The following is a 27,100-nucleotide window of genomic DNA, read 5'->3' on the forward strand; positions in this document are numbered from 1 at the left end:
TAGGAGATGCATATTTTATTTGGGTTTACTTCCAATTCTGCAAAATCATACAATTCAAATTGTTCCATTTTAGCATCCTGAATTACTTAGCTACTTCATTAAGTTCAATAAACCAGAGAAAAATCCTCTGATTATTGTCTCTATACCTGGAAAGTACTGAATTTTTAGTACTAAATGAAATAAAGTCCTTGCTCACGTGCAGGCTTAATTTTTCATGCAAGATCTGTGATACTACAACTAAATGTTGCCATATAACATATCAAAATCAATCAATTACAGCCCCAGTTTGGGCCAGGAAATCAATTCGTAGTTTCTCAGTAAAGATGGACCACCACAAACCCATATGAAAGGAGATGATTTATTGTTTTTGACAATTTAGATCGCCATAATTAGGTTGTTTCACAAACATTGAGAATCCAAAGGAATTTCTTTGATTATTAAAAAAATCTTGCAAAAACTGTTGCTTTATCAAAGCAGGTCAAGTATAAATTAAATGTGAAAAAGTTTAAAACTTTTAAGCCAAGGAAAGTAGTTCCTGTAGGCCATCACAAATTTGGCTATCAAAAGCACTGGTGATAAGAACTGTTACAAATTCTTTTTCTCCTCTTCTGTTGGTTTTTCTGTGGCAGTGTCATACAAACATTTCTCCACACATCTTCTTGGGAACCAGCCTCGTTCATGCTCTCCAACTTATAGAATAAAAAGAAGAGCGTTTACTGTTATTAAAAGTCAAGTGCTCAATAGAAAATGGTACATAGCAGTGATCCCATCATTTATTATGTTCACTTTTGGTTATTCTATCCATCTCCAAGATATTTAAAGCTGCCTTTCCCCCAGTACTCAAAATCATGGGAGCCTGAAAAAGTGGGCCCAGGCGATTGGGGCTTTTCCTTGTTTGTGTAATTTCCTTTAGGGGGTGGGGAGAGAGAGTTTCCATTGGCTCCTGCCGGAATTAAGGTAGGAAGCTAAGAGAACCCATGGAATTTTAGGCTTATATAGACTAAAAGGATAGCACTGCTAATAGATAGACTGTGAGAACCCCCTTTCAATAGCGATATGCATCAGCACTGCCTCCCTTCCTTAACAAATAAAGCAAAAGTCACAACTCTGAACTTAGTTCAACGTTTAATCTGTAAGGCAGCACCCTGTCAACGCTGAACTAAAATGTCAGATTAAGTGGCCAGTTTTTGATTTGCATGCGAGACTGCTACCACTGAACTAATCTGCCACTTGAAGTTAGAAGATCAATTATGGTCCTGACAGTTTTATGAAGCATAATACCTGAGCATGGTGTTTAACCAGAATGTATAGGAGTGCTAACAACTCAAGTTGTGTAACATGGAGGGGAGAATTCTGTGGAATATTTAGAGAGTATGGTATAAAATCTTGAGTTAATTCTTGTGTATTTTGCTGCAGATGGTGGTTTTGACTGTCTGTGTTCCAAACCTCTCGCTATTCCCTCTTTGTTATCCGACAACCAAAGTTATGCATTCTAGGTTTTGTGTGCTGCCTTTGGTCTTGGGATGAATAGGGTGCAGATATGGCTGTTGAGTCTCTTGGAGAGTGTAGGAAGAGTTCCAGGGCAACAAACTTGCACTGGTGTATGAAATATACCAGGTTCTGGAAGAAGTATTGAATTTGAAAGGTGTGATCGAGCTGGGTGAGGTGGTATATTTTTCTGAGATGATGCAAGAACGGAGAGCCTAGTAATCCATTTCTCATGCCAAGCTGTGAATCCACTTGAGTCTAATACTCAAGTTTCTTGTGCAACAACTAAGGGAGATGACCAACTGACCAAAAAAAGGGCCAGAAGGAATAGATCCCACTTCAGTTTGAGAGGGTCAGAGCAACAATTGAATCAATCCATTGGATTGTGTATATGCAAGTTTGTGAAGTTAAGCCCGCATTTTTGGTTAGGTGCTGAAGGGCCTTGAAGCTTATTCATGATGTCCTCTTTAATTCCTCCTTTAGGAATTGCTTATACAAGTGTCTACACCTTGGTATTGTTGGGCTGACATCCCAGCACTTGGTAGAGGATGGGTGAAAATGATATTCATTGTTCTAAGCAAGTTGAGCAGTTAGATTGGTGTATATAGTTATCAGGAGGGAAGAAAAGTTTTCCGCAAAAAATATTAAAAAACATCAAATTAAATAACACCCCACTGGAAGTGGTTAGCAAATTCTGCTACCTTGGGTCCACGGTAACAGACAATCTGTCCTTTTATGCAGAGCTCGAAACATGCAGCTCCCACCTTTGGCTGACTCGTAGATGCCAACACATCAAAAAAAAAAGTTTCAGTTGGGCAGATCAGTTATCATTAGCCACCTAATCAGGAGGTTTACGGAAGGTCTTGCACAACATTTTTTAAAAATTCATTCATGGGATGTGGGCGTCACTGGCTATGCCAGCATTTATTGCCCATCCCTAATTGCCCTTGAGAAGGTGGTGGTGAGCTGCCTTCTTGAACCGCTGCAGTCCATTTGGGGTAAGTAGACCCACAGTGCTGTTAGGAAGGGAGTTCCAGGATTTTGACCCAGCGACAGTGAAAGAACGGCGATATAGTTTCAAGTCATGATGGTGTGTGACTTGGAGGGGAACTTGCAGGTGGTGGTGTCCCCATGTATTTGCTGCCCTTGTCCTTCTAGGTGGTAGAGGTTGCGGGTTTGGAAGGTGCTGTCTAAGGAGCCTTGGTGCATTGCTGCAGTGCATCTTGTAGATGGTACACACTGCTGCTACTGTGCGTTGGTGGTGGAAGGAGTGAATGTTTGTGGATGGGGTGCCAATCAAGCGGGCTGCTTTGTCCTGGATGGTGTCGAGCTTCTTGAGTGTTGTTGGAGCTGCACCCATCCAGGCAAGTGGAGAGTATTCCATCTCAATCCTGACTTGTGCCTTGCAGATGGTGGACAGGCTTTGGGGAGTCAGGAGATGAGTTACTCGCCTCAGGATTCCTAGCCGCTGACCTGCTCTTGTAGCCACGGTATTTATATGGCTACTCCAGTTCAGTTTCTGGTCAATGGTAGCCCCTAGGATGTTGATAGTGGGGGATTCAGCGATGGTAATGCTGTTGAATGTCAAGGGGAGATGGTTAGATTCTCTCTTATTGGAGATGGTCATTGCCTGGCATTTGTGTGGTACAAATGTTACTTGCCACTTATCAGCCCAAGCCTGGATATTGTCCAGGTCTTGCTGCATTTCTAGATGGACTGCTTCACATTAGCTGCACTGGATTAAAAGGCTTTCTAATTAACGTAAGGTGTACCTATGCAAAATAAATTCAGTTTTGGATAAGTTTTTAACATTGTTTTAACACTATTTTCATTAGTTGTCTGTTGATTTTTTAAAAAATCCACAATACAACTTTAGACTTGGGTTTGATTAGATAATACCCAACCCCTTAAAAAAAAACTAATGATGTTAAAAAAAGATAAATTCCTACCCTTAGGATTACTTAAAAAAAATGCAGTCCACATTTTTCTATTGAGGAAAGAAGTGATGATGATTTCATTGGGGGTGTGGGGAGTGCCAGTTCTGAGGACAAAATGAGCTAAGGGAGTTAAATTGATAAAAAGCTGAAGCTCCCTGGGTTAATGAGCATCTCTACTGATAATTCAATTCTCACTCTCTTGGGCTTTAGTAATTCTTTCCAGGCAGTCTCTCAATGCAATCGTTATTTATTGTTTGAAACATTTAAAGAATTAGAAAAAAATATAATTGTCACCATTCAATTTAAAAATGCAGATAAGGCAAGATACCCTTAGGTAATCTGTCTAAATGGACAACAAACCAAACAAAAAAAAAAATCTTTAAAAACTAGCAAGCAGGACCTCAAAGGCAGTAATCGAGTGAGTATAGAAATAAGAGGATAAAGCAGATGAATGCATGGCTGGACAGATGATGCAGGAGGAAGGGCTTTAGATTCCTGTGATATGGTGACCAGTTCTGGGGAAGATAGGACCTGTACAGGGTGGACGGGTTGTACCTGAACACAGCCAGGACCAATAGCCTTCTGGGGTGATTTGGAAAGGGTTTAAATTAACTTGGCAGGGGTGTGAGAACCAGGAGTTCATATTAACAAGAAAAAAAACAAGGTGCACAGAGAATTGGGAGAGACAGATAGCACTAGAGTAGGTTATAGTGTGGTATTAAGGTGGGGTCAGATTAAGAGGAAATGAAATAAGGTCTCAATTAAGTTTACTGTGCATGTATGTGAATGCAGAGAGTGTGGCAAATAAGGTTGGTGAGCTGCAGGTGTAGATAGCCATGTGGAAATGTGATGTTGTGGCACTAATTGAGACCTGGCTCAAAAAAGGGCAGGACTGGGTATTAAATATTCCTGGATACAAGGTGTTCAAGAAAAATAGTGAAGGAAAGAAAGGAGGAGGGGTAGCAGTACTGATTAAGGAGAACATTACAGTGCTGAAGAGAGAGGATATCCGAGGGATCAAGGACAGAATCTATTTGGTTAGAGCTAAGAAACAATAGAGGTTTGTAAAATCAAGAGGGATCTGGACAGAATCGCTAAGGAGAAACTGTTCCCATTCCTGTTGGTGAAGGGTCGAGAACCAGAGGACACAGATTTAAGGTGATTAGCAAAAGAACTAACGGCGACATGAGGATGAAGTTTTCATGCAGTGCGCGATTAGGATCTGCAATGCTTGTGTGTGTGGAGGCAGATACAATCAAGGCTTTCAAAAGAGAGTTGGATAATTATCTGCAAAAAATTTTAGAGGGCGACAAATAAAAAGCAGGGGAATGGGACTAAGTGAGCTGCTCTTTCAGAGAGCTGGCACGGACACGATGGGCTGAATGGCCTTCTGTGCTTTAACCATTCTATGAGTATATGAAATGGCAATCAGGTGAAATAGCCTTCATTTACAGCTTTTTTAGAATACTGACTGGAAAATGCAATGACATTGTCCATTTAAATATACAAAGAAACTATGTAAGCAGACATTTCCCAAGAGACATTAACACAGGTTAGTTTATTTACCGTGGGCATTTTTCTTCTTCAAATTCTTGTTACCATACATCCAATGCCTGAAGGGAAATATTAAAAAGATTTTCTGTTGTATATATGAAAATTTTATGTCTTACAGAATTTTCATATACAATAAAAACTGCTGTTAATATCCTAATTTTAGCAACTTAATATCTACTACCTTATATAGTTAGTTACTTCATTTTTTATTACATTTTTGTTTTAAGTATATTGCAACTATTAATCCATTCCATGTATTGTCCGTTTAAATTATTTTAGTCTCACATTGATAAGTGTTCCCATATCTCGCTCAAAATCTAGTTTTGCACAAGCATTTCACTTCACGTTCCTGTATTACTAATGCTGTCATATGTAATTAAAAGAATTCCATCACAACACTAAACATATTAGGTGCCTGGGGGCTGCCTTAAGACAGAATTCATATGGATAAAGTCATGAAATAGGAAGGGAAATGGTACAATTGCCAGTGTGTATCACAGGCACCCAACAGCGGAGATAAGAAAGAAATCTGTAGAAAGATATGCAGGGAAAAAAGAATACTGTGTGATTTTAACTACGTCAGAGAAATTAAAACTAAGCAACTTAAAAGGGAGGCAGAGAAAAAGTTAATAATTTTGAAGTACAGTATGAATATGGCACATATAGTGAGGAGGTAAAGAGAGATTAGAAGTGTTAAAGTGGATCTGAAAAAAGGTCATTAGATAATACAATAAGGAAATAGGTTTTCATAAGTATATAAAAAGTTAAAAACAATAGTTAAAGGGTAGGATGACTCAGGATGAAAGAGGTAGTCTCATTGTGGAGGACAAAGGTATAGTGGAGATATTAAATAAATATTTTCCATTGGCTTTTTATAAATTATGACCGAAGAATGTAGGTGTACTAGAGATAATTGTAAACAAAGAAATGGTTAAAAAAAGAACATAGTTGAACTTAAGGTGGTAAGTCAGCAGGGCCTCAGAGAAGATAGTATAGGCTCTGATCATAAATTTTCAAACCTCCTTAAATATGCACATGGCCTTGGAATTGGAGAGTAACCAATGCAACCTTTCTTCAAAGGAGAGAAGAACAACGAAGTAACTATAGAACACATAGTATATCAGTTGTGGCAAACTCTTAGAATCTAATAATTCAAGATTAAATTGATGAGCATTTACAAATATATGGATTAATCAAAAACAGCCAGCATAAATCTGCTGAAAGCAACTTGTGTTTGACAAATTTAATTTTTGAAAATGTGACTAGTTGGATAAAGGGTACGCAGTATGTAGAGTGCATATGGATTTTCAGAAGGTGCTTAATAAATTCTTTCATAAGAGGTTTTTTAGAAAAATGTAGGTGTCAGGTACAAGAGAAAACATAACAGTGTGGATTTAATGTTGGCTGGTGGACAAAAAGTAAAGAGTTAGGGTAAATGGTTATCGCTCAGATTATAGACAAGTTGGAACTATTACAGTCCACAGTTCAGTACTTGGTTCAGTTTTATTCCCAGTATATATAAATGATTGAGACTTTGGTATAGTGAGCACAATTTTAACATTTGCTGATGACAAAATTTTATAATTTTATAAGGGGCGGCACAGTGGCGCAGTGGTTAGCACTGCAGCCTCACAGCTCCAGGGACCCGGGTTCAATTCTGGGTACTGCCTGTGTGGAGTTTGCAAGTTCTCCCTGTGTCTGCGTGGGTTTTCTCCGGGTGCTCCGGTTTCCTCCCACAAGCCAAAAGACTTGCAGGTTGGTAGGTAAATTGGCCATTATAAATTGCCACTAGCATAGGTAGGTGGTAGGGAAATATAGGGACAGGTGGGGATGTTTGGCAGGTGGGGATGTTTGGTAGGAATATGGGATTAGTGTAGGATTAGTATAAATGGGTGGTTGATGGTCGGCACAGACTCGGTGGGCCGAAGGGCCTGTTTCAGTGCTGTATCTCTAATCTAATGTAAAAGAAGCAAACAGCAATGAGGACTGCAAGAGTACAGGAACTGGAGACATATTAGAGGGAAGGGCAGATAGGTGCCAGGTACAATTTAGTACAGATTAGTGCAAGGCAACACATTTTGGGAGAAAAACAAGGAATGAGAGTATACACTCAATGGAAACACACTGAAGAGTATGGATTATCAAAAGTAACCTAGAGATTCAAATATGTAATTCCCAGATGAGTGAGCACAGATACATAAAGCAACAAAAAAAGGACAACATTTTCAGTTTAACAAATTGGGACAGAAAGTACAGGAGTAAAGAAATTATGATAAATTCACATAAAACATTGGTAAGGCCACTATTAAGAGTACTGTGCGCAGTTCTGTGCTCCATTACAGAAAAGTACATTAAAGCCATTGAAATAATGTACAGTATACACTGAACAGGGTGACCCCAGAGATGGGAAATTATAGGCACAAGGAGAGATTTAAGATATTGGGACTATTTCTACTGAATCAGAGAAGGCTAAAAAGTATACATAATAGAGGTTTTTAAAGTTACGAAGGACTTTAACAGATTGAATAAGGAAAGACTATTTCCTCTGGTTGAACAGTTGGTGCCAATTTAAAATAGTAATTGAGAGAGTGAGGAGATAGATTAGGAGAGATTTCTTCATGTGGAGGGTTACTGGAACATGGAACCTTTTCCACAGGTAGTGACTGAAGCAGAGACAATTGTACCTTTTAAGGGAATAATTAGATATTTATAACAGAGCAAGATACAGAGCTACAGGGAAAAGGATGGTCCAGTGGAATTAATCTTGGACTGCTTTAGCTTGCAGATATGATGGGCCAGGACGTTCTCCTTTTGTGCTGTAACATTTATGGTTTTATATAAAAAAACAATAGGCATTGGTGGTAATTGATCTGCTTCATTAAAAGAATTCCCAAGGTTAACTTAGTAGTTCTTTAAAGTTATACACAGCTTCCATCAGATATTTCAGGAGCTCTAAAGGATTTGCTGTCTAAATTTGTTTGTGATTTAAAAAGTGTTCTAATTAAAAACAGCTTGCTATATGTTTCATGAGAATGATCAATTTTCACTCAACTTACGGCAGACCCCTTGTAACTAAAATCAATTCCCCTTTTCTCAGCTGCATTCTGGGTTCTTCAGTATAAGGCGTGCAAAAAAATGTTTTGAATCCTTTTGTTATGGGACAGCAAGTTCCGTTGTAACCTTCAATCACTCTATACTGGACCTGTATGTAATAAGATACACATATAAATCATAAAATACTTATAAGCACTACACTTTCATTGTGAGCAGGTAAAATAGATTTAAGACAGTCTTTCAATACAATGAGTGGACATATTAGACAGGAGATTTAGCTCCAAAATTAAGTTAACACTGTTGTCAATGGAGTCAGTCATTCACATAAATGGATTCCACATCCCTTATGTGTTGGTATAGACTCTCACTGCCCAACATGCACTTACATGACAGATTAATCCAGGAATGTAACAACAGTACCCACTTATGATCTAAACCAGATAGCTGTCTGTTGCAGATGCTTCTTCAAACCTCGACGGTGAACCAAGAAAACACTTAGTAACATGAGGCCAGATTACTAATCATTAAGCTGCTTTATTTCACAGGAAGTGAATATAGATCAACAGTTATGACCAAATTCATGTAATACAAATCTATATTCATCTTTGCATACTGATAATGAAGACACATCGCTGCCCCACATCAATGGGCCATCTTGCTTGACTTAAAGATAAGTGGCGCAGTGGTTAGCACCGCAGCCTCACAGCTCCAGCGACCCTGGTTCAGTTCTGGGTACTGCCTGTGCGGAGTTTGCAAGTTCTCCCTGTGTCTGCGTGGGTTTCCGCCGGGTGCTCCGGTTTCCTCCCACAGCCAAAGACCTGCAGGTTGATAGGTAAATTTGCCATTGTAAATTTCCCCTAGTGTAGGTAGGTGGTAGGAGAATGGTGGGGATGTGGTACAGAATATGGGGTTAATGTAGGATTAGTATAAATGGGTGGTTGTTGGTCGGCACAGACTCAGTGGGCCGAAAGGCCTGCTTCAGTGCTGTATCTCGATGTAAATAAATAATAAATTTCTAAGTACTATCCTTTGGAGCCTGGTGAATACTTGCCCACACAGCTTCCTGATTAAAGAGCTGACTAATTACCTGTGTCTCTTTTTCATCTTCCCATATTCATAATCCAAGAGGAGGGAAGGGTCTATACCAAACAACCCCTGCTAACTGCTCGGGGCCAGTGACTTCTGAACACGAGAGGTATAAGTTGTTTACCAATTACAAAGACAAGCCACTGAATTATTTATGATTTAGTTTATGGGGAAACAGCTTTGAAGCATTGTAACCATGTTTCACCTCAGTGCCCTTTTCTAAACTAGTTTCCACACCCCATTCAAATCCTTTCTGTGGAAAGACAGTCAAAAATATCCCAAAATGTGACAGGCTCCTAAATGCACAAAGTCCACTTTAGCATTCAAGATAGTACAAGTAGGGTATAGTTCTCTCTGTAGTATTCAAAGATTAGGCCTGGATCTTTGAAACTTCTTGGACATATGTCGCTCTTTGCTCCCCTGATAGGAAACACATATGTTCCAGGACCAACTTTTTTCTATTTTTAAGTAATGGAACCGCATGTACTTCACACTTTTCTAACTGCTGTATTGAACAACAATGGTTTTTAGTAAAAGCACAAAGTTTAAAGGCAATTTTGGAGAAGTACTTATTGCATAAGATACAATCCAAATCAGGGAATTCAATAAGCCGCTGCTGTTGTTAAATGGGTGCTTTTTACGTACATGTTTGAACATGTAGTAGCAGTACTTATGCATCATAATTTTTTTTGAAAAAAAATCCAACAATCAAATATTTTATGAAAAAAGTTGGCATCTATCTAAAGGTTGATTTTGAAAATACAGACCCCCTCTATTTTCAAAATGCAGGTCTTCTACTGCAGCTGAGGGCTATCAATCTGCTCCTGTGCTTCCACTACTACCTAAACAGGTCACAAGCAAGCATTTAACATTCAAACTGAAGAGCGGCCTTTATTCAGTACCTTTCCACAGTAGCCACCCATGAGGCGACTTACCACTGTTGAGGGAAAAGCATCCTTTCACACTGCCAATTATTGGTGCGCTGACATATGCTTCCTGAAAACATTTAAAAGTAACAAAAAAAGACAAAAACTGGTAATTTTGAAGTTTGGTTTATGGCTTTCCTCAACTACGTGACAAGAATGAGTTGGTTGATTTACAACCTTATTTGTCGAACTACCTACACTCAAACATTCGACTCAGTCAGTCAGTCAGTCATGAAAAGTCATAGGCTGAGGAATCAAACTTTTTTCTGATTAATATGAACTACCATAGAAAAGCAGGAATCTGAGGAAAACTGATCCAGAAACCAGTTGGTTATTAACTCCAAAGATGGCTTTGCCATCAGCAGTATCTCACTGCCTGTAATTGGGAGTTACAAAGGCAATGATTTGAGTTTTACATAAGATTCCAGAGGATATATGGCACAGAAACAAGCCATTTGGCCCAACCAGTCTATGCTGGCGTTTATGCTCCACTCGAACCTCCTCCTACTTTTCCTCATCTAAATCTATCATCGTAATCCTCTATTCCCTGCTCCCTCATATGCTTGTCTAGCTTCCCATTAAATGCATCTACACTATTTGCTTCAAACACTCCCTATTGCAGCGAGTTCCATATTCGCTCCAATCTTTGGGTAAAGACGTTTGGTGACTTGGTAACTTGTTGATTTCTGGTTGACTTAAAATTGAGGTTTCAAAAGCTCAAGTGTTCCGTCAATTTGTAACCTATAAATCTGTTGTTATTTTTCCAATAGTCTTGCTGTTTGCCAATATTTAACAGCCAACCCCAGTAGTTTTGGTTATTTCTAAAGGTATTACTTACAATAATGGTGAAACATTGAGTTTGTTATTTGTCTTTTATTCCTTTCAGAATTCCATAACTCATTTCAATGTCTCTTTTTAACAATAATCTTCACAGAAATCCGTAAGAATGAGTCGATCTTAAAAGCGTGGTTTTAAAATAAATGTTTCAAGCCAAAAGATACCTGCCATCATTGCAAAATGACTAAGGCAAGTTCCTGAGGCTTTGTTATGACTAACTGTAAACACAATTGATTTCAGAATTTTTTTTTCTCATTAACAAACTATTTTACACAAGATACATTATATGAAATGCTGCCATCTGGCGCAGACCTGCAGGCATTACAATACTTACACTTCTTACTCTTTTATCAGCTTTCTGTTTCAGCTGCTCAATCTGTAAGTAGAAGGAATTTCAGTCAATATTTAGAAACATAGAAAAAGCGTGGCACAGACGGAGGCCATTCAGCTCATCATGTCCACGACAGCTGAAAAAACTAGCCGCCCAAACTAATCTCACCTTCCAGCACCTGGTCCATAGCACCTCAGGTACATATCCAGGTACCTTTTAAAAGAATTGAGGGTTTCTGCCTCCACCACCATTCCTGGCAGCAAGTTCCAGACACCCACCACCCTCTGGGTGAAATTGTTTCTCATATCCCCTCTAATCCTTCCACTAATCACCTTAAACCTATGTCCCCTAATAACTGACTCTTCCACCCTGGGAATAAGCTTCTGACTATACACTCTGTCCATGCCACTCATAACTTTGTAAACCTCTATCATGTCGCCCTTCCACCTCCGTCGTTCCAGTGAAAACAATCCGAGTTTATCCAACCTCTCCTCATAGCTAATACCCTCCAGACCAGGCAACATCCTGGTAAACCTCTTCTGTATCCTCTCTCCAAAGCCTCCACATCCCTCTGGTAGTGTGGCGACCAAAATTGTACGCAATATTCTAAGTGTGGCCTAACTAAGGTTCTGTACAACTGCAGCATGACTTGCCAATTTTTATACTCTATGCCCCGACCGATGAAGGTAAGCATTCCGATGCCTTCTTGACTACCTTATCCACTTGCGTTACCACTTTCAGTGATCTGTGGACCTGTACGCCCAGATCTCTCTGCCTGTCAATACTCCTAAGGATTCTGCCATTTACTGTATTTACTTCCCACCTGTATTAGACCTTCCAAAATGCATTACCTCACATTTGTCCGGATTAAACTCCATCTGCCATTTCTCCGCCCAAGTCTCCAACCGATCTATATCCTGCTGTATCCTCTGACAATCCTCACCACTATCCGCAACTTAACCAACCTTTGTGTCGTCCGCAAACTTACTAATCAGACCAGCTACTTTCCTCCAAATCATTTATATATACTACAATTAGCAAAGGTCCCAGCACTGATCCCTGCGGAACACCACTAGTCACAGCGCTCTTTTGAGAAAAGCACCCTTCCACTGCGACTCTCTGTCTTCTATGACAGAGCCAGTTCTGTATCCATCTTGCCAGCTCACCTCTGATCCCGTGTGACTTCACCTTTTGTACTAGTCTGCCATGATGTACCTTGTCAAAGGCTTTACTGACCTCCATGTAGACAACATCCACTGCCCTTCCTTCATCAATCATCTTTGTCACTTCCTCAAAAAACTCGATCAAGTTAGTGAGACACAACCTCCCCTTCACAAAACCATGCTGCTTCTCGCTAATAAGTTCATTTGTTTCCAAATGGGAGTAAATCCTGTCCCGAAGAATCCTCTCCAATAATTTCCCTACCACTGACGTAAGGCTCACCGGCCTGTAATTGCCTGGATTATCCTTGCTACCCTTCTTAGACAAAGGAACAACAAAGGTCCTCTGGGACCTCACCTGTAGCTAATGAGGATACAAAGATTTCTGTCAGGGCCCCAGCAATTTCCGCCCTTGCCTCCCTCAGTATTCTGGGGTAGATCCCATCAGGCCCTGGGGACTTATCTACCTTAACGTTTTTCAAGACGCCCAACACCTCCTCCTTTTTGATATCGACATGACCCAGACAATCTACACTCCCTTCCCTAGACTCATCATCCACCAAGTCCTTCTCTTTGGTGAATACTGATGCAAAGTACTCATTTAGTACCTCGCCCATTTCCTCTGGCTCCACGCATAGATTCCCTCCTCTGTCCTTGAGTGGGCCAACCCTTTCCCTGGCTCTGGCTGCCCTCTTGCTCTTCATATAAAAAGCCTTGGGATTCTCCTTAATCCTGTTTGCCAATGACTTTTCATGACCCCTTTTAGCCCTCCTGACTCCTTGCTTAAGTTCCTTCCTACTTTCTTTATATTCCTCAAGGGCTTCGTCTGTTCCCAGCCTTCTAGCCATTACGAATGCTTCATTTTTCTTTTTGACTAGGCTCACAATATTCCTAGTTATCCAAGGTTCCCGAAACTTGCCAAACTTATCCTTCATCCTCACAGGAACATGCCGGTCCTGGATTCTAATCAACTGACGTTTGAAAGACTCCCACATGTCAGATGTTGATTTACCCTCAAACAGCCACCCCCAATCTAAATTCTTCAGTTCCTGCCTAATCTTGTTATAATTAGCCTTCCCCCAATTTAGCATGTTCACCCGAGGACTACTCTTATCTTTATCCACAAGTACCTTAAACCTTATGGAATTATGGTCTCTGTTCCCAAAATGCTCCCCTACTGAGACTTCGACCGCCTGGCCGGGCTCATTCCCCAATACCAGGTCCAGTACGGCCCCATCCCTAGTTGGACTATCAACATATTGTTTCAAGAAGCCCTCTTGGATGCTCCTTACAAATTCTGCCCCATCCAAGCCCCTAGCACTAAGTGAGTCCCTGTCAATATAGGGGAAGTTAAAATCACCCACCACAACAACCCTGTTACCTTTACATCTTTCCAAAATCTGTCTACATATCTGCTCCTCTATCTCCCGCTGGCTGTTGGGAGGCCTGTAATAAACCCCCAACATTGTGACGGCACCCTTCCTATTCCTGAGCTCTACCCATACTGCCTCGCTGCACGATCCCTCCGAGGTGTCCTCCCACAGTACAGCTGTGATATTCTCCTTAACCAGTAATGCAACTCCCCCCACCCCTTTTACATCCCCCTCTATCCTGCCTGAAGCATCTAAATCCCGGAACGTTTAGCTGCCAATCCTGTCCTTCCCTCAACCAAGTCTCTGTAATAGCAACATCATAGTTCTAAGTACTAATGCAAGCTCGAAGTTCATCTACCTTACCTGTTATACTTCTAGCATTGAAACAAATGCACTTCAGACCACCAGTCCCAATGTGCCCAGCAACATCTCCCTCTCAGTCTTACTGGCCTTATTCACTAGTTCCCCCTCATTTATTTCACCTGCTGACCTACTGCTCTGGTTCCCACCCCCTTGCCACACTAGTTTAAACCCTCCCAAGTGACACTAGCAAACCTCACAGCCAGGATATTTGTGCCCCTCCAGTTTAGATGCAACGCGTCCTTCTTGTACAGGTCCCACCTGTCCCGGAAGAGATTCCAATGATCCAGATATCTGAAACCCCCTCCCTCCTACACCAGCTGTTTAGCCATGTGTTTAGCTGCAGTATCTTCCTATTTCTAGCCTCACTGGCACGTGGCACAGGGAGTAATCCCGAGATTACAACCCTAGAGGTCCTGTTTTTTAACCTTGCTTCTTCGATCTTTCAGAGTCACTCGCTAATTTTCTGCCTTCTTTTCCCTGCCCTGAAATTGTCCTATCTAAGACTGTGCTAAGGTTCTCATCTCCCTGCCAATATAGTTTAAACCATCCGCAACAGCACGAGCAAACCTCCCTGCAAGGATATTTGTCCCAGTCCTGTTCAGCTGTCCAGCTTGTACAGGTCACACCTTCCACAGAACCGGTCCCAATGCCCCAGAATTCTGAGGCCCTCCCTCCTGCACCATCTCTCCAGCCATGCATTTATCTGGTGTAATTTCCTATTATTATACTCACTAGCATGTGGCCTTGGGAGTAATCCTGAGATCACTACACTTGTGGTCCTACTTGCTAATCTCTTTCCTATCTCTCTAAACTCAGCCTGCAGGACCCTATCTCTCTTTCTTGCTATATGGTTGGTACCAATGTGAACCACGGCCTCTAGCTGTGCACCCTCACCCTCCTCTGTAGCCGCTCGGTGATATCCATGACCTTTGCACCAGGGAGGCAACATACCATCCTGGGATCACGTCTGTGACCACAGAAATGCCTATCTGTTCCTCTAACCATAGAATTCCCTACCACTATTGCTCTCTTGTCCTGTTTCCTCTCTCCCTGCACAGCTGAGCCACCCATGGTGTTCCGGTCATGACTCTCACTGCACTCTCCAGAGGAACCCTCCTTCCCATCGGTACTCAGAACTGAATACCGGTTAGAAACTGGGATGCCCTCTGGGGCCTCCTGCACTACCTGCCCTGACCTCCTTGTCTGTCTGGCAGCTATCCAGTGCCTTTCTGCCTGTGCTCTCTTAAGCACCGGGTTGACTACCTCCTGAAACGTACTATCCACGTAGTCCTCTGCCTCGCGGATGCACCACAGTGACTCCAGCCGCCGCTCGAATTCCAAAACCGGAGACACTTCCTGCAGGTGTGTTTGTCAAGGACACATGGTGCGTACACGACTTCCCACATACCACAGCAGGCACATTCCACTTGGCCGAGCTGCCCTGCCATTACTTAGCTTTACGATCCAATTATTGCTAGTGCAATAAGTGGAATAATATACCAGGTATTTGCAATCAGTTTTTCCCCCTGTACCGTGGAGGGTGAAAAGGCTGAAAAGAAAGAGACCAAAGAGTACCTCCCTCCCCAGCCAATGAAATCTCCCACACACAACTCACAGCCTCACTCTGTGCAAACAGCACTATTCCAGCTAGTAATCACTAATAAATTACAGGTAGCTATCCTAGGTTGCAAAAGAGATTATGAAAAAAGTCTGATTTGGGTTTGTGATGATATCGAAGGTAGGAGCAAAGCTCAAAACATTTCTCGTAATCGAAATCTCTAGAGACAATTGTCTTCATTATTGCTCCTTCCCACTTTCATTTGAACATATTAAAGGAGTTTATTCGTGATTTCAATGTGAGTTAACAGGAATTTAACCTACAGTTGATTACAGAGGGAAGAACAGAGTTTAATGCATTACACCGCCAATGCTTTTAGCCTGCAATTTGATTGATTGTATGAGGCAGGTTTGTCGCTGTTAACTCACGTTGTGTTCCTCTCATGGTCAATTAACAAATGGAGCTCAAGTGCTCTCTCAGAAGGTAGGGAAGAAATATCAAAAGGCAAGTTTACTCCGAGTCACTTTCTATCTCGCAGTAGTTGGTTGAAGGGTAGCACGACCGTGACTGATTTTGGAATAGTATGATTAAAAAGCAAATACAAACTAAATATTAAACAATTCAATCTGGATTGTTTTGATTTTAATATAAAGAAACCTGCATTTATATAGTGCCTTTCATGTCTTCAGGATATCCCAAAGTACTTCACAGCCAATATTTACTTAGGAAACAATTGTGACTGTACTTGCCCATGTAGGTGCAGCAGCCAAATCGCAGAAGCAATGTCCCACAAATAGCAGAGATAAATGAGCAGTTAATCAGTTTTGATTAAGGGATGAATTATTGATCAAGATACTGGGAGAACGCCCTGCTTTTTCTTCAATAAAGTGCCTTAGAATCTTTTATGTCCAACTCAATAGGATAATGATGCCCTGGTTGAACAATTCACATAAAGGGCAACACCTCCAATAATAGAGCACTCGCTCAGTATTGCAAAAAAGTCTCAGCTTAGATTATGCACCAAAGTCCTTATAACCTTCTGACTCAGAGGCAAGGATACTACCAGTTGGCCCAAACAAATCAATAACATTTTAAGATTAAAAGGAACTAAAAACACATTAAAATAGACCATGGAATAATATGTGTGAAAGGTGGTCTTGCAGGTTAAAGGAAAAAGTTCAAAAGCAAACAAAGCTAAATTAAAAACTTAGTAACAAAATAATTTTTGAAAAAATATACACCATAAGCTCTCATTTGCTGTTGAATATTTTATGGCTGCGTTTGCTGACAACACTATCACTAGGTGGCGCTGCAGTTGCACATGCGCAAATGCAGCCTGTGCCACTAAAACAGCACAGTCTGCGACGTCTGCAGCTGCCAGGACTAAAGATGGCGCTGCTCAAATAATCACACGAAGGCAACCTAAGCACATGGCAGCACACAATGGCCAGATGGAGAGAGCGAGCGGGTGGGCCTGGGGGACCACAGCGGGCGAGCGGGCGGGCTGGGAAGAGAGCGAGCAGGCAGGTGGGCCGAGGGGAGGGAACAGAGTGAGTAGGCCGGGGGGTGGAGAGAGCGAGTGGGCGGGCAGGCAGGAGGAGAGCGCACCCACCACCACCAAGGTCTTTGGTCGCACTCTCCCCGCTTCCCCCACCCCCGCTCTCTGCACACATTACTCGAAGATGTAATCTGCGCATGCGCCAACCAGTCCTGGTAACGCGGAATGCACTACATGCGCAGAGTAGGAGCCAATCTGTGGCACAGTCTGATGACGTCAGCTGCCAGCTGCGTTGTCAAAAATCACTGATATTTTATATGATTTATCTCAATAACCTAAACAGAACATTAAAAAATTATTAGAAAGAAATAAATTAACCGTTAATGTGTACTGATGGCTGCCTTCACGAATAGGCCAGACAATTCCATCCGTTTCGGGAACCCCAGACCACGTGAACACCTGCCTGAAGTTCTTCCACTTGCTTCCAAGGTCATAGGGAAAAATGAATTCCTCACCCGTTTGGTAATACTGGATTCTGTCTTTGGCCTACAAAAAGGAGATAGATGGCATCAGCACATTTTGGAAAGCATATTATTTTGTGTTGAAGGGATATAGTTATCTAGTAATTTGCTTTGCAGATTAGTGAAACAGGGTAAAAAATGGCATTGCATCATTGACCAGTTCTGCAATTATTTTACAAGAAAAGTTTGCAACGGTGATAAATATTTTTCAAAATTTGCCCTAGCAGCGTACAGGGCAGTTTTTTTTTTATTCATTCATTGGATGTGTGCGTCACTGGCTAGGCCAGCATTTAATGCCCATCCCTAATTGCCCTTGAGAAGGTGGTGGTGAGCTGCCTTCTTGAACCGCTGCAGTCCATGTGAGGTAGGTACACCCACAATGTTGTTAGGAAAGGAGTTCCAGAATTTTGACCCAGCGACAATGAAGGAACAGCGACATAGTTCCAAGTCAGGATGGTGTGTGGCTTGGAGGGGAACCTGCAGGTGGTGGTGTTCCCATGCACCTGCTGCCCTTGTCCTTCTAGTTGGTAGAGGTCGCAGGTTTGGAAGGTGCTGTCTAAGGAGCCTTGGTGCATTGCTGCAGTGCATCTTGTAGATGATACACACTGCTGCCACTGTGTCGGTGGTGGAGGGAGTGAATGTTTGTGGATGGGGTGCCAATCAAGTGGGTTTGCTTTGTCCTGGATGGTGTTGAGCTTCGAGTGTTGTTGGAGCTGCACCCATCCAGGCAAGTGGAGACTATTCCATCACACTCCTGACCTGTGCCTTGTAGATGGTGGACAGGCTTTGGGGAGTCAGGAGATGAGTTACTCGCTGCAGGATTCCTAGCCTCTGACTTGCTCTTGTAGCCACGATATTTATATGGCTACTCCAGTTTCTGGTCAATGGTAGCCCCTAGGATGTTGATAGTGGGGGATTCAGCGATGGTAATGCCATTGGATGTCAAGGGGAGATGGTTAGATTCTCTCTTGTTGGAGATGGTCATTGTCTGGCACTCGTGTGGCGCGAATGTTACTTGTCACTTATCAGCCTAAACCTGGATATTGTCCAAGTCTTACTGCATTTCTACACAGACTGCTTCAGTATCTGAGGAGTCACGAATGATGCTGAACATTGTGCAATCATCAGCGAACATCACCACTTCTGACCTTATGAAGAAGGGTAGGTCAGTGATGAAGCAGCTGAAGAATGTTGGGCCCAGGACACTACCCTGAGGAACTCCTGCAGTGATGTCCTGGAGCTCAACAACCACAACCATCTTCTTTTGTGTTAGGTATGACTCCAACCAGCGGAGAGTTTCTCCCCCCCCCCCCCCCCCCCCACCACCGATTCCCATTGACTTCAGTTTTGTTAGGGCTCCTTGATGCCATACTTGGTCAAATGAGAGGTATGAGAGTTGTTTTTCCACAGTAGGCTGCATCTGATTGCAATAAACTAAACTCACCAAAAATTCCTCAATAAACCAGCACCATATACCCATTTCCCACCGCCACCCCCCCCCCCACCCCCCACCTACAAGATGTACTACATCCTTACAATGTGAACACATTAAATATTGATTTTTTTCTTTTGAAAGATGGACCTTTTAAATTGGAGACTCTAAGTTTTGTGCTCTACTTCAGAGAGTTCACGTTCCTGTTCTGAAAGTTGAACAAGCAAACAGTACATTAGCCAAGTATCTCTTGTCGATACACAATAAAAGGTAGCCTGTAGGGTTAGAGTTTTAAAGCACATGCCTGTTAATACATGGGTCACGATTACATAGAACTTATAGCACAGGAACAGGCTATTTGGCCCTATTGATCTGTGCCAGTGTTTATTTTCCACATGAGTCTTCTTCCACCTTACTTCATCCAGTCCTATCTGCAGATCCATTATTGTGATTTACTATAAAAATATATGTATCAATACGGGTTCCTAAATAGGACTTTTTTTTGGTGACACTTTCATCTCCGAAATAATAGGCCTTTCTTGCCCCTCCAGATGAATGCTCCATAAATGTTTGGAATCAAATGAAAGAATGTTTTACTATCAAAAGTCAGATCAGATCAGTGAGTATTTGCTTTTCTAAATCTTACTTTAAAACCCATATTTACAAAGTAGAAGGTTGGTAGTAGTCTGCAAATCATGAAAGGCAATCTATCTTAAAACGACTAGGCCATTTATTTTATTTAGATGAATAAAAGGTCAGTTAACTTTGATGTTTGAAATAACTGATTTTACTGATTATATTTTCAATATACAGATACACAATGTATTTCTCTGCAATAGTATAATTGACAATAGAACCTCCTCTTCTGATGCATGATTCAATGATCAAGGGTATTTTTGTCACAATGCTGTTAAGTTGTCCCTTATCAGAGACCATTTCAACAATCGTAAAGTGCTCAACTGTGCATTTACACACATCTTAGCATGATTTGAATTGGGTCCTGCTTTGCAGTGACACGAAAGATAATGTATAAACAGAACTATTGGCAAATCAGAGCAATCTCCAGACATGACTGTCTAACCCCAGCATCTGGTAGCTTCATAACACAAGTGCAGATCTTAGCATTATAGCGTAATGGCAGTCTTCGGCAGTCCGATCCCAAAATTCAACACCACCAAGATAATTTTTCTTTAAAATGTAAAAAAATGGTTCCCCAATTGGTTGTCCGGCCTGGGTGTTAGAATTGGTACACAGAATATGGGTAAGTTAGGTTAACTTGACAAGAATGGAAAACATTATGGGTGAAGGCAACGAGGATGGCTAAAGTTACTACGGCGATACAAAAAGGTCCACCACCACTTCTGCAGGGCAACTGGGGATATACAGTAAACATACCTTGCCTGTGATGCCCACATCCCAAAATAAATTTTGTTTTTTGAAAATGTCTTCAACTTTAATCATTAAGAACATTAAAACAGAATGAAAAAAAGTTGTGATTTTAAACTGAGAATTTATAGAATTGTATTGTGGATACAAGCCTACCTTTTCTTCTATCCAAACTTCAATGGAGGTTTTATTCCTGAGTATCACTTTCATCTACAAAAAAAGGATTGGAACAATGAACCCTAATGCCCATGCAGAAATTAACAAATTCAACAGTTTAGTAGAGGGTCTATTAGAATACAGCAGCCTCACTGTCTGTCTAATAATCACGAATTCTTGGTAGAAGTCTAAGTTCCGCATTTATAAAACCTTTGCAATAGTAATTAATTGATACCTTGTAGGAAACAACAGTACTGTAACCAGGCTCCAACATAGAGTAATGATCAATGAACTAATAGGTTTTTCAGTCCCCTACAGCAATATACTAACCACATTTTGGACTCTCTAGCCTTAATGTTCCTGGTGAACAATTGCAACCCTTCTTGGGTGCTTAATTATCAAATTAATAGGGTTGGTATTACCAAAATAAAAGTGACCTTTAAAACAGCAACATTTAACTAGGTTCAATGTAACTGTCAGGAAGGAAAAAAATAATGATTTGGCATTTCAAAGTATTCCATTCCAAATTGTACCTGAATAAAAAACAGCATGCCAACAGCTATTGTTGTACCAATTGCCAAGCCCAAAGCAAATAGAGAGGCGGCAAATCCGTAAATTCCAAAGGGAACGATGAAGTGTGGATTCCTTTGCGACAGACTCATGTCAATCTTTACAGAACTCCAACCAAATGATATCTGAAACAAAAGCACACAAGGCAATGCTTTAAAAAGGTGTATGTTTTAATATATAGCCAAATAAGTCGATCCAAATGTACAAACAACTCCAGTAAGAATTTGAGATCAAATGGTACATTATGTGCAAAACTGGCTACCATTTTTGAGATTACTCCCATAGGAGTGAATTGCGCCACAATTACTACAGCGATACCTTCTTGAAATCTACTTGGAATAATGTCATGTATTACTTACCCTGTTATAAAGCTGTGTGTACATGGTCATGATTAAAATCACAGAAGCATGAATACAACCCAATGGCGCTAACAACAGGAATGAGGTAAAGTAGCCATGGTTCAAATTACCACAACAATTATTGATCCATGGACAATGATGATCCATCTTCATCACACACCTGGAAGCAAAGGGAGAAATATTAGGTCACCACAAGTGCAATTCTGTCAAAGGGGAACTTGTAGTAATTTCATAGTTTACTATATTACTTACAATATGCTCATGTGTTTAAGTCTTAAAATATCTAAATTCACTTTGACTTTGTTTTATGTGTGTTGTAATCAAATGGATAAATCCATTTGAGTAATATATATTTTATATATAGAATTATGGGGCAAATTAGATATTCACAAGGTGCATAAAAGGCATAAACCAAAAGCAATGAAAAATCCTTGACTTTTTTGTAATTAAGTCACCAGATAATCTTCACTCGGTATAAAAATTTACAATAAAACAAACACAAGGCACTGTTCTTCATTATGATTATTTAAGAATAATTACCAGTTGAAAAAAGTGGCTGTTGCCATTGAACATGCATGCGACATGTCAGTTGGTTTGAACTGCATGGCACATCTTGACAAATAGTGCAGTTTTACAAATATTGTACATTCAATGCAACTAAACACATGAATACACATTATTCATAAGGAACCAGGTAACTTTCCATAGTAAAAGACATTTGTAACCCCTTTTAAAAGAGTGCTTAAAACAACAATTTGCATTCAAATAGTTTGTTCAAGATAGAAAAAAAGTCCCAAGATACAAGGAAAATATCAATACTGATCCAGACATAACATTAGGAAGGCTTACCAAAAGCTAGTATGAGGTGGGTTTTAAGGAAGGTCTAAAAGCAGAAGTGGGGGGGAAAATAGGGAAAAAAAAAAGAGGCTTGCATTTATATAGCACTTTTCATGGCCTCAGGACATCCCAAAGCATTTCATAGCCAATTAAATACTTTTTAAAGATTAGTCACTGTTGTTATGTAGGAAATGCAGTAACCAATTTGCACACAGGAAGTTCCCACAAATAGCACTGTGATAATTACCAGATAATCTGTTTTTGTGATGTTGATTGTGGGAGAAATATTGGCCAGGACACCTGGGATAACTCCCTTGTTCTTCTCTGAAATAGTGCCATGGTATCATGTACGTTCACCTTAGAAAGCAGACAGGGCTTCGATTCAACGTCTCATCTGAAAGACGGCACCTTCGACAGTGTAGCACTATGTCACAAGAACACGAGAAACAGGAGCAGGAGTAGACCGTATGGTCCATTGAGGCTGCTCCGCCATTCAAAACGATCATGGCTGATCTCAGGCTTCAACTCCACTTTCCCTCCCACTCGCCATATTCCTAGATTGCATGAAACAGCAAAAATCTGTCTATCCCAGCATTATATGTATTCAACGGTGGAGCATCCACAACACTCTGGAGTAGAGAATTCTGAACAGTCACATCCCTTTGAGTGAAGTAATTTTTCCTCATCTCAGTCACAGAGTCATAGAGTTATACAGCACAAAAACAGGCCCTGTACCGGCCATCAAGCACCTATCTATTCTAATCCCATTTTCCAGCACTTGGCCCGTAGCCTTGTATGCTATGGCGTTTCAAGTGCTCATCTAAATACTTCTTAAATGTTCTGAGGGTTCCTGCCTCTACCACTCCTTCAGGCAGTGTGTTCCAGATTCCAACCACCCTCTGGGTGAAAAATCTTTTCCTCAAATCCCCTCTAAACCTCCTACCCCTTATCTTAAATCTATGCCCCCTGGTTATTGACACCTCCGCTAAGGGAAAACGTTTTTCCTATCTACCCTATTATGCCCCTCATATGCCTTCTCTGCTCCAAGGAAAACAACCCTAGCCTATCCAGTCTCTCTTCATAGCTGAAATGCTCCAGCCCAGGCAACATTCTGGTGAATCTCCTCTGCACCCTCTCCAGTGTAATCACATCCTTCCTATAATGTGACGACCAGAACTCTACACAGTACTCCTAAATGACTGGCCCCTTATTCGGAGACTGTGCCCTCGTGTTTTAGATTCCCCAATCAGTGGAAATAATCTCTCAGTGTCTACCCTATCCAGCCCCTTTAGAATATGTTTTCAATGAGATCACCTCTCATTCTTCTAAACTTCAAAAAATACAGGCCCAATTTACTTAGTCTCTCATCATATGAGAACAAAATGGTCTCAGCAGAGGAGTTAAAATAGCTCTCTTGCTGGAGGATACTCTTTATTTTCAAAATATTGATTTGCTGTCAAAATTTTATTCCACAGTCGTGCTTTCCTATGTGAAATGGTCCAGCCATACCTGTTACATTTACGACAATGGTGGGAGCGGGGTGCCTTGTAACCATGACAGATTCTGCAGTCTTGAAGATACATTGTATCCTGAGGGTTTTCCTTGAACAGAACAAGTTGATCATTATAATAATTGTCCTTCTATTTTAGTTTAAGAAAAAAAATTGAATTGATAAAGGGAAAAGAATGAATGATATATATTTATTGTGTGTACACCAATTTCCTGGGCTATTAATTGCCTGAATCACCAGAAGTGTTATTTTTTAGGTGATAATGCTATGGCTTCGAAGTAATGCATATAAATGTACAGCATACTCAGCAGTTTTGTTAACAGCGCCTGCGACAGCTTCTGGTTACTGCAACTGAGAATATGAAATGTATCATGACAGGTGAAATGCAGCAACATTAATCCTAAAATGTGCAGAGCCAAGAAGACAGAATGACTCACCGAATGTTATTTTCCATACTCTCAATTAATCATAAGTATTATATCTAAAGTCAAGCTACACTCCTTTTTCAGTTGGGTTTGTAGGGTGGTGGTGCAGAAAAAATAAGTTTTCAAATTTATTTTTATTTTGAAAACCTGTGTATAATTCTAGGAACTGGTGCTATATTAATCTCTTTTAGGGTAAACTTCCTCCTGACAGTATTTTGTATATTTTCCTTCTTTGGTCTCTCCACCTATACACAGTGCTCAGTTGTAGGTGAATAGCCTCCTACCAGTTGCCACATGCTACTGTAGTTCGTCCTATAACACTCAGTCATTTTGGGAAATCTCTATTCAACCCCCAAGACACTGAACTGAGCACAAGGGAGTTACAGCTGCACAGTGTGTACATGCACCAACATGCCAGTGTCAGCTGGGATGCTTCACATTAATTGGGAGGTTATGTTGCAAAATATTTAACAGGGCTGCCACTCTTTTGCTCCAGAAGATCTACTTTTCAACAATATCAGTAACTGCTATTTGCTATTTAAGCCATTGCCAGTGATTTGTGAGCAGTTGGCCACAACAGAAAAATTCAAGGGGCTGGAAGAATAAAAAGATCAGGAGTTCACTAATTCTTCATTCAGATATTTTTTAGACTAGATATGTCATCAGTAATAACACTATTCTGAAGATGCTCCATTGCCAAAACAGCCATGCAACCACCATTGTTTCACTCAAGCATACTACATAGAAGCAAGCAAAGATGTCTAATACATTAAATAGCTCTGATGACTGCCAGGAACACAAAAAGGCACAGATAAATTGTAATAGTGTACCAAGAGGCTAACCACTGACTTCAAAATCAAAATGCACGTTCCAAGAATCCTGACTTCTACTCTCATTTATACTACCTACACATAGCCAGAGAACTAGAATTACTTTTGATATCTCAATGTTTGTACTAGATATTTATGATCCATTAAAATATGATTTAAATAGTAAATTAAACCAATTTTTAAACTTTTTTGAAAAGAGATACATTCTTCTTACCGGTTTCCATCCAATCGGGACATAGCCAGGGCCAACGAACATTGCATTAAAGTAGTTGTAAAGTATAAGAACTGTCCAGTTTAGCAACATAATGAAATTTATGCTTCCACCTGGAGTGTCGAGAGGCCAATACCAAAGTACTGAGTCTATTATAGCCATACAAGAACATACTGTAATCACGGATAGGGCTATAATTGGTCCCCAGTGGCAAATTCTTTTCAATTCATGAAGATTTTCAAATCTGATAAATGAACACATTGCCTTTGATTGAAGACAGTGATACTCTTCAGTTAACATGCAGCAAACAGCATAACGCAGGCGATAACTTTAAGTTGCGAGTCAGGTAACGCTTGCGTCCAGGAAAAATTGTATCAATCTTGATTAACAGAGAGACAGAGTTCCGAACAAATTCCGTCAACCACAATTTTCGCCTCCAGCAAACTCGTCATGGTCATATTTTAGATGCAGTTCGAGGAGTTTATAGCTTCTTATGCGGTGTCCCCAAAAGACATCCTACAGGAATACAAAGAGTGAATTATGTTTAGAGTTTTCATATGAAAGAAACAGATTTAAAAAAATAACAAGCAAATAATTACGCCTTTGATTCCGTAAATTATTTCCAAACTTACGCACGTAGAGGGGGGGGGGGGGGAAAGAATGCAACTGCGAGAGGAACAACTGCAGGATTCCACTGGTCTCACCTGGTAATAACAGCCAGGAGGGAGCGGGGAGAGATAACCCCGGGCCTGAGTGTCAGAGAGCCCGAGAAACAGGCGCTGCTGCACACCAGCCCGTGTGCCATCAAGATCCCAACGCTGCAACACAGCTTCCTCCTTCCGCCTGGCTGGATTCGTGCCCCGGAAGCATATTGTGTCTTTAATTCTAACTTTGGGGGAGGACGTGAGCTCGAGGAGATGAAACATGATCCGACCGCCCGGGGACTCAGGCTGCAGGAGCCGCTCGTCGGGGCGGTGACAGCAGCGAGGCCGCAGATGGGAAACAACAGTTTACAGAGCGAGTTAATTCCAGTCTTGTCCACTCCTCCTCCTCCCTTCTCACTCGGACACAGGGGAAAGGCTGAAAAGTTTTAAATGTTTTGGTTTTCACACTTGAGCCCAACCGTCGCTTCAAACCGGCACAACGCGTCACTTCCGCTGGTGCCACCCACAACTCCCTCCGCTCCTCCCTCACATTTTTATTAATAATGCAAACTAACGGAAAAGTTTTCTCCTTTCACACACCTTCATGGAAACATTTCCTGCCTCTTTCCGTCCCGAGGTGTTTACAATGACCATATAAAAGTCGCTTATGCCTCTCTCCTGACCTTGTTCGGCAGCTAAGCGACCCGGGGAGGGATTTCCCGGACGGCTCTCTGACGCAGGCCGGAAGAAGTGGTTGTTTCTCCACTTTAAACACTTTTTACCCTCAATTGCACCGAAAATGTCCTCGGATTTCGAGGTTTACGAGCAGGATTTCGGAACCTTGACAGCAGAGATCACCAATAAAGTGGGGAGAATACCGAAATTATCTGGAGGTAGGGGGACTGCGCTGGAGGAAAATACTTTTAATGTTGACATGTTTGACCGGTGTGAGCTGAGGGATGGGGTTGCTTTTAGATGTTTAGGCTAGGTTTAAAAGTGTTACGTCTAAGTGGCCCATTTTAGAGGCCTTTTAAAGAAATAATTCTACAATTGG

At 41.1% G+C, this 27,100-nt stretch overlaps 2 protein-coding genes across 9 annotated transcripts in view; one reads left to right on the forward strand and one right to left on the reverse strand.

The window, feature by feature from the left end:
- On the reverse strand, positions 1-26,382 carry zdhhc6 (zinc finger DHHC-type palmitoyltransferase 6). 3 transcript variants are annotated; one of them, XM_068052908.1, is made up of 11 exons: positions 26,107-26,374; positions 25,406-25,918; positions 23,936-24,027; positions 21,590-21,749; positions 21,194-21,355; positions 20,661-20,714; positions 17,544-17,711; positions 11,217-11,258; positions 8,036-8,181; positions 4,992-5,038; positions 1-689 (listed from the first exon to the last, which is right to left on the reverse strand). In XM_068052908.1, the coding sequence occupies exons 2-11, from the start codon at positions 25,700-25,702 to the stop codon at positions 586-588; spliced, it is 1,272 nt and encodes a 423-aa protein (XP_067909009.1). In that variant the 5' UTR covers positions 25,703-25,918; positions 26,107-26,374; the 3' UTR covers positions 1-585. The 3 variants fall into 3 exon arrangements, with proteins under 3 accessions (XP_067909009.1, XP_067909010.1, XP_067909011.1); XM_068052909.1 differs by lacking the exon at positions 26,107-26,374 and adding an exon at positions 26,035-26,058; XM_068052910.1 differs by lacking the exon at positions 4,992-5,038 and having other exon boundaries at positions 575-689; positions 26,107-26,382.
- Positions 26,306-27,100, forward strand: part of vti1a (vesicle transport through interaction with t-SNAREs 1A) — a 428,909-nt gene continuing 428,114 nt past the window's right edge. For 2 of the 6 annotated variants that reach the window (XM_068052913.1, XM_068052915.1), the window contains exon 1: positions 26,306-26,939. In XM_068052913.1, the coding sequence (XP_067909014.1) occupies positions 26,846-26,939 (94 nt within the window). In that variant the 5' untranslated portion in view covers positions 26,306-26,845. The remainder of the gene's footprint in view (positions 26,940-27,100) is intronic. The other 4 variants (XM_068052911.1, XM_068052916.1, XM_068052912.1 and 1 more) reach the window with 2 other exon arrangements.

This window comes from Heterodontus francisci, chromosome 20 (assembly GCF_036365525.1).
Source record: "Heterodontus francisci isolate sHetFra1 chromosome 20, sHetFra1.hap1, whole genome shotgun sequence".
NCBI lineage: Eukaryota > Metazoa > Chordata > Chondrichthyes > Heterodontiformes > Heterodontidae > Heterodontus > Heterodontus francisci.